Source organism: Haplochromis burtoni, unplaced genomic scaffold (genome assembly GCF_018398535.1).
Source record: "Haplochromis burtoni strain Fernald_Lab_line unplaced genomic scaffold, NCSU_Asbu1 Contig_149, whole genome shotgun sequence".
In the NCBI taxonomy this organism is placed as follows: Eukaryota; Metazoa; Chordata; class Actinopteri; order Cichliformes; family Cichlidae; genus Haplochromis; species Haplochromis burtoni.
This window is the reverse complement of record NW_024582510.1, coordinates 813,640-821,832: the sequence shown is the minus strand read 5'-3', so window position 1 is coordinate 821,832 and position 8,193 is coordinate 813,640. Positions and strand designations below refer to the sequence as shown.

At 44.4% G+C, this 8,193-nt stretch overlaps 1 protein-coding gene across 11 annotated transcripts in view; it reads right to left on the bottom strand.

Moving 5' to 3' along the window:
- Positions 1–256: 256 nt before the first annotated feature.
- The window catches only part of map7d1b (MAP7 domain containing 1b), a 49,949-nt gene continuing 42,012 nt past the window's right edge, over positions 257–8,193 (bottom strand). For all 11 annotated transcript variants that reach the window (XM_005938740.3, XM_005938741.3, XM_005938743.3 and 8 more), the window contains 7 exons: positions 7,011–7,323; positions 6,517–6,697; positions 3,524–3,628; positions 3,363–3,413; positions 3,215–3,269; positions 2,071–2,349; positions 257–880 (listed from right to left, as the gene is read on the bottom strand). In XM_005938740.3, the coding sequence (XP_005938802.1) occupies positions 870–880; positions 2,071–2,349; positions 3,215–3,269; positions 3,363–3,413; positions 3,524–3,628; positions 6,517–6,697; positions 7,011–7,323 (995 nt within the window). In that variant the 3' untranslated portion in view covers positions 257–869. The remainder of the gene's footprint in view (positions 881–2,070; positions 2,350–3,214; positions 3,270–3,362; positions 3,414–3,523; positions 3,629–6,516; positions 6,698–7,010; positions 7,324–8,193) is intronic.

The window sequence follows — 8,193 nt, the reverse complement described above, 5'->3', positions numbered from 1 at the left end:
CTCTCACAAATTGTATTAATTCTGTCACTTAAAGAACAAAAATAGTAAAACCCAAACTTATGGAAGGTTGTTTCTGCCATAAGTCAGCACTTTTAAACAAATGATAAAGTCATTGCAAAGATTTTCCCTTCCACTTGCTCCAGAAAGAAAGACAAAAAAGTTACGTTCAAGTCCAGTGTGGCGAGGGCTGTAAATGTCTGTTAGACGAGCGTTTGTGTATCGCCGGCAGACGCACACAAACACACGGAGACCTCGCTCCCTTTCATAAAGCTTTATTTCACAGATCCCCCGTAACAGGAGGCCGAGGCAGCCGGGCTCATTATTCATTTACATACACTGTGGCCAGTCCTTACCGATGCTCCCCGTGTTAAATAACTCAATAATTCAAGACAAAAACAGCAAAACACACACGCACACACACAATGCTCAACTTAAGGTAACAATAACAATATCATAGCGACGGTAATAATAACAACCATTGTCAAATATTATGTATTTCCAGGATTTTATACTGCATTTTCTAAAATTTGTTACACAGTCAGTCATCTTTAAGGTGCACCATAAAATCTGCATGTGACGTTTCGGTAAAACTTGACAAAAATGCTGCACCAGAACACGCGGTGAAGACAGAGAATACTTAAGCTTTTTATGGTTTTTTAAATGTTTCAGATGAGTTTGTTTTGTTTTTTTTCCAGCCAGTTCTGCTCCTCCTTGCTGCCCCTCCGCTGTGGATACCGTGGATGTGGATTCAGCGCAGGTGAACGCTGGTTGTTTTGTTTGGCACGCTGTTTTATAAGCCGCTGTGGTGTGGCATGAATCTCATAGCTCAAGCAGAGACGAAAGGCGCGTCTTCGTGGATGTGTGGCGACTCACAGGACCTCTGCGGAGGAGGAAAAGAACAAAACCAGAAGCCTGAGTGTGAGTATCGTTCGTTTTATGTTTAATATGTTCGATGAAAATGAGACTCGTTGTTGAAGGGTGCCAGATTGATTTCGGATGTGGGAACAAGTTTTCAAAGATTGAAAAATAGGTTTTAGGTCCTAAATCCTGGGATTCTGTTCTGCCATGATCGATCACAGGAGCTTAATCGTCAAATTAATGAATTTCTCTATCTCAATAAATCATTGTCAGTCCTCCAAATGATCTCTGCTTATTGAAATCTTCATTGGTGCCACTGAAGTCGCCTGAGACTGAGCTATTGCTGCAGCCTTGCACGCTCATCTCTGACTTGATCGTTCTTGGTGGAAACCTGGCTGAACAGAGGTGCTGAGATGACGTGCTCCAGCCTGCACTTATCCCAGCACCTCTGGCCCTGTGGCAGGTTTCAGCAGGACGATGCCGCCTAAAGGAGCCTAACTAAGACACACCCACTCCACTCCACACTGCTTCAGGAAATCATTCCTCCTGTTCTCCATATAACTGAACAATAACTCTTCTTTCTGCGACAGGTGAACTCACCCTTCACACACATTTCTGTGCAGCTGCTTCTTAGATTTATGTGTAAATATGATTTATTAATGTCATTTGAATGTTTCTCTTGCCCAACCTCAGTCTTCTTTTCTACTCTTCTCTAACTTAACCTCAATTTAATTTCCTCTGGCACATGCTGGCCCAACATGTTCATCAGAGGCGACTGTCATCCAGGAATTCCTCAAAAATAGATCCGGACGCTTGTGCAGATGATGTGCATCGCGTTCACAGAATTCTGTACCTCATATTAAACTCCTTCTATATTCTAATATTCTAATGTACTTAAGCTAGCAGTGGTTTTATGTCTCACTTCTGCCACACTGGGTTTGGTCCTCGATTCTTATCCGAGGGTGGCGTGTTTTCTTGTAAAGTTTAGCTAATAATGGAGCTGCTGTTACCATGAGAAACATTCTTGTGCAGCTGATTTGTAAAAGTAAACCTACTCCTGCAACAATAACACAGTGTTGTTGGGCAGATACAGAATTGTAGCCTTGTTACATTAGCATGCTAATGTTTACCATATGTCTTAGAGTAGATGGGCAGGACTGATAAGCAGCCACCCTGTTGCTCACATTCCTGTTTGATGTTGTGTTTCTGTACCTGCGACATGCTGAGGCTTCATGGGGCCTGTTTTCATCAAGAAGGGCTCTCCTCCCTCGAACGCCATGATCGGCTCACTCACCAGCCCGCTCTGCTGCTGGCTGGGGTTACCGCTGCCGCCACTGTTGTTCAGTTGAATGATCTCCTCGAAGTCAGTGCCGTTGGCTGAGACGCCGTTTTGGTGCACGGAGGGCTGGACGCCGTTTACAACAACAGGGCTGGAAACGTTTTGTGCTGGGTTGAGCACCGATGCACTGGGGGCCTGCAGGTTTCCAGGAGCTGCAGAGAAATTCGTGGACAAGTAAAGGACATTAACAACCTTTTCAGATGTTTACAGAATCAGTGTAACATTTGGACACATCTACTTATTAAATGCAGCCTTTTCTTTAATATTCTTTAGTCTCTGTCATATGTAAACTGTTAAAATAGCCAAGATCTACCATAATCTCAAATAACAAGATTATTGTATGTGCAGCTAATCGCTTTGAGACAAAACTTCATGCTTCCTTTTGCATTAAGAGGTCAAGTTTAGAGAGTTTTTTTCTATTTTTGGCTCTTTATGATTTCTTTGGGTCAGTAAAAGTAGTTTTCCCTAATGATCCAGTTAGGTTGGACATACTGGTGGACATACCGCCCACAAAACATTTCTGCTCATGCCTAAGGTGTCGCAGCTTAGACAAAAGTCCAGTCCTGGAACAGGAAGGGAAGAAGCTGATGCAGGAAACAGATACCGGAGGTTTTATCAAAGTTTATATCTGCAGGAATCTCCTGCAGGGAAATCTGCCAATGTCTGTGCTTTGTGTCCGGTTACAACAAAGAGGAGGTACACGACAAGCCGAAACAACAGCACACCCTCCCGTGTCACAACAGAAGGAATAAACTGCCTTTTTATAAGGTCATCTCAGGTTTCACCACACTAACCTACTGTGGTGGCATGCACTAGCATTATATTAGCACTCCATTGTCTGGTGGAACCTCAAAGCCGAAGAAAGAATGCCCATTTATTATATACAGTATATTTCCTGGGTTAGTAATAGACCACAAAGGTGGATATAATCTTTGAAAAAGCCAAAGTAGAAACGTGTGAATGAGCACACGTGTTCTTTTGTGACTGATTTAAAGGTTGACGAGGGGTGACGGTTACCTTTACTCGGCTCTGCGTCCTTTCCGTTGACCTGAGGAGACGCTTTGACATCCTTCTGTGATTGCAAAGAGCAGAACAAGACTTGTGTTATTCCACAAAGGCGAGCAAGTGTTCAGTCTGGAGCCTGTTTCGAATGAATCACACCGACCTTATCTCCCGCATCGCTCTTCCGAGTCCTCTTCATGATCTCCTCGAGGCGCTGTGCAGATCAGACAGAGAGATCAGTGCTCTTGTTTTTCAGCTCGACTGTGAACTGTCTGTGACTTTCTGAACTCTCTACAGATGATGTTTTTCTCTCTTTGGCCTTACCTTCTTCCTCTCCAGGCGCTCCTGCTCTTCTTTCTGGAAGTGCTTCTCCCTCTCTATGCGCTGACGCTCGGCCTCCTCGCGGGCTTTTGCTTCAGCTTCCTCCCTCTGAAATAAAGAAGATACAAATATGAAGCAAGTTTAAACGTTTTTCACAGTAAAACTAAAGAAAAAGAAGAATAAGTGTCCCTCCTGCTCTAAATCTTACCAAGTAAAAGTTAAAGGTGACCGAGGGTTCAAAAGGGAACGGGATATTAGCCTAACACTGTCCACACAGCTGTACAACATATTATAGGTATTGTAAAGGTAGATTTAATAAGAAAACTTTAGTTTAAATGTACCTAATAAAGTAACATACAGGTAGAAATAAAAGAGAGGCTATATATGAAACATATTTTCTTGTATTTACAAAACAATGCACTATGACTTTTTGATGTGACTACAGCTGGAATAAGCTGTGATAATACGGCTGCAGATTGGGGAGGGCCTCGGAGAGGACTGGCAGTGCCTACTGGGCCAGTAAGATCCCCACTTTCTGAAGACAGCCATGAGAAAGGACATTTTCAAAGCCAAAGCAAAAGCCAGAGTACTCAGAGAGAACCCAAACAAACTCCACAAAAACTCACACCAGCCTGATGGTGGACCTGAACTCAGACATTTTTGCTGTGAGGCAACAGTGCTAACCACCGTGCCACCATGCAACATAATGAAAATAGCAAATTAAATAAGCAAACAAGCTCATTTGTGCTATAAACGCTGCGGTTTATCTGGGTGATTGTGGCTGTAACAAAGCTGTTTTTTAACCCGACTCTTCGGCACTTTGAGGCTTTCATCCAGAAGAAAGAAACTCCCTCTGCAAAGGCTGTGAGCTGTCAAATAATATTAAACCAGCCACCTGTTGCATATGTAGACAATTAAAAAAAGAAAGAAAAAAGCTTCTTCGAGCATGACAGATAACGCTTGAGGCCCTTTCTTGCACACATCTTTACATTTTGCTAAAATATTTCAGTTTTGAGTCAATAATTGCTTCAAAAATATTTATGAGACTGACTTCTTTTCACCATCTGACACTTGTCATGTGTGCTGCAATCAGCAATCATATGTTGAGTGAGATGGGGCTCCTTACGCCATTAAAAAACATGCAACTGAAACCAACTGACCACCAGGGGGCAGCACCTGCTCAGCGTGGTCTGCAGGTCTGCAGCCTTCAGGTCTGACCTCATATTATTTAACCCCCATTACATACTTGACTGGATATTTAAACACACATATGTTTAAAATGCAGCAGTGAAAACAACACAAGGTGTCGTGAGGTGCAGCCAGCTGTTTTTTAAATCTTGCCTGCATCTTCCCCAAGCCCTTTTCAGACTATTTAGCTGAACACTTGAGCGAAATGACCTCTAAAAAAATATGAGGCCACTCCACTGTGAAGCAAGCTCGCTGTCAGGGTGGAACAATGGCCTGATTGAGAGGAGCAGGGGAGTCGAGACGAGCTGAGTGCTTCAGGCATGGCGCGCACTGACGCTGCTTATCCAGAGCCGAGCGACCGAGACAGAGGCAGCACAGGCCCGTCGCTACCCTCCACCATCACAATGGCTCCCTCATCGCCATTATGGAGGTCACCAGCTGGAATGTGCCCACAGCACACAAGGGCCCTCTGACTGTTAGTGCTCATGAGTGACAGCAGCACATACTCATACTCTTTAATCTGCCCAGATGCCAGACAGTCACAGAGGCTGATGTTTGGGCTCACAGCAGCACAGTTTCCTGCACATTAATCTGCCCAGATGGTAAATGGGCTTACTGCATGTGGGGATCACTGGGATTCATGGTGGTTAATGGAAAATTAAAGTGGGGTTTCACAGCAAAGGGTATTTACAGTGGAGTTGATGATCTGTCAGGAACGGGTGTCTGATTCTCACTGGATTACCACAAACACGCCGAAGGGGTTAAAGGATAATTCTGGTTTATTTCAACGAAGTGTATTTCCCACTAATGTGGCTCTGTGGGTCACTCTGGATGTATACTATAAAAATGTGACTTTTCGATGCTGATGTTTCAGAACATTATGGCCCAAGTCCATGGAAGCTCGTTTCAACCAGTGATCTCAAAAAAATAACTCGAAACTGACACAATAACTTGGGACAAACACCCAAAACTTTTGGAAACAAGCTTCCATACATCCAGTAGACTTCCATACTTTCCCCTTTGACTTTTCTCAGTAATTATGCCTCTGAGCATTTAAAATTAGGGAGAGAAGAGCTCTCAATCAGACAGCACAGCACTGAGATTTTTTAATTTATTGCCTTATTGCTTTTCGATTAGCTTCTAAGTTTCTCTTTTTGCACTGTGATGCTTATTTCCTCATGAACACCCCACCTAACACTTTATTTTTTTGCCCATCATATTAAAGCTTTGTTCTGCACCTAACTCGCACATCCCTGCCTTCTCTTCTCATGTCCTCTGGCTTTTTCCTTTTTCATTAAGTCGCACCTTCTCATTTCCTTTGCCCTACTGCCTGTGACCTGAAAATCAATCTCAGAAAGGATGTCTTGAAATCCTTGAATGTATGTGGAGGACAGAGGGGAGAGGAGGCTTGCAGGAGGAGCCATAATCGAGGATGCACAAGTGGATCCTTTGCACCCTTCAAAGTATGAAGAAACAGCTCAATGCTGAAGGCAGACAAGAGACCTCAAGAGAAGTGGTAAACTTTGGCCCATGTGTGCATTTTCATCATATCACGGTTATCATGGTGTGATGGAAGGCAACTCGAATCATTGTTCCCCTCCTGAAGCCTTTGTGTGGACTAAATGAAATGTACTGAAGCATATTTATACCAGAATCGATTAATTTTTTTTACTGACTTAGCTTAAAGCCCGGGACTAAACCACCATTAAACCCAGCGTTCCTACCTCCTGGACTCACGTATGCACTGGTCTTATTCAAGTTGGAATGACATAATCTGCAGCATCTTAATAACTCCTGTCATCACCCACCTGTCTCTGCAGCCTCTCGTTCTCCTCCTGCTCGACCTTCGCTCTCTCCTGCGCCTCCTTCTCCTCCTGAGCTCTCCTGGCTTCGTCTCTCAGGCGCTGCTGCTCGGCCATGAAGCGAGCCTCCTCCTCCCTGCGCTTCCTCTCCTCTGCCTCCCGGGCCCTCGCCTCCTCCTGCAGGATCCTGAGGAGAAGGTTCTGCGTTACAAGCTGCATTCGCATCAGCGGTCTGTGGCGCCCTCTCCTAAATAATATCTTTTTTGAACGTGTGCCTGAGATGATGCATTTTATTATGTTGTAGGTTTGCTGATTATTCACTGTAACTGTGTTGCATTAATGTTTTGTTTACTAGTGAGTGTTTATTTGGGTTTAGATCACAGCACAATGTTAAGTGTTTATCCAAAATCTGCCTTACAAACTCAGAAAAACATGGCCTGTCATGCATTGTGTTATCATATTTTATGAGGCACACAGTCCGTGTGGACAGCAGGTCTCACTTCTTCTTTTGCTCCTGCTCCAGACGCTCCTGCTCCTCTCTCTCCCGTTGCTCTCGGGCTTGTCTGCGTTTCTCTGCGAGGACGCGAGCGGCCTCCTCTGGGTCGTTAGTGCCTGCCGACGGCCTGCTGCTGGCCGGTGCGGCCGGGGTGGAGGCGGCAGCAGGTGCAGGAGAAGGAGCGGGATTGCTGACGGTGGTCGCCGCAGGTTCTACGTTCGGTACAGTTGGAGACGCTGCTGATACGACCGGCGGGCCGGGAGAAAGAGGAGTGGCCGGTGCGGAGGACACCACGATGGCAGGAACGTTACCCGGGGCTGATAGAGAGGCGAGAGACGTTTTAACAGTAAGGTCTGATTTAGCATTTAATCAATTTTAAAGCTTCCAGTGTTATAAAGGAAGCCACACAGCGCAGATCACAGCGACAGCGTGAAAAGCCATTTTGTCAGACACCATGAGCGAGTACGTCAATCACGCCTCACCGCTTTCCTCCTCTTTAAACAAAAGAGCAGCTTCAACATGACGGCGTACTGACAGTCCTCTCCAGACATTTTCTAGATCTATGGTTGTTTCTGTGATTTACACACATCTTATTTGTCACCACAAAGCTGAATCACGTTCTATCACAAAGCTGAATTTAAAGATGGCTGCATGTTTCAGCTTCTGTTTTCTTTATCGTTTTCACTGAATAGATGCAATCGGGAATGAAGGAATTATAGATTTGCCTACAAATTGAGCATGACTTGGATGCTTCAATCAGAAATGCACGTTAAAACTTCTTATTAACATCCTCCTGGATGCAGGCTTGAGCATTTGATTTCGACAGGACATCGGTGAACACTCTAGGGTGAGGATTGTGGTTTTATTTTTGCCCGCTGGAAAGCAAAAGTCCTAAAACGTCTGTTTGGTCCAGTTAACTAAAAATATTTGGGGTTTTTTTTAAAACAAGTGGTGAATAGATCACCTGTTACATACTGTACGTCAAGAGGTTATAGAACCAGATATTACAGATATGAATGATTAGTTTTCTGCTGCACGTTTCACTGAAGAGTCACAAAACTGTCACTAAATTAATCGTCAAGTTCAGTTCCTGATGCATTCAGGTCACTGTAAGCTGAGCTTTCGCACACACGCACACGCACACGCACACACACACACACACACACACACACACACACACACACACA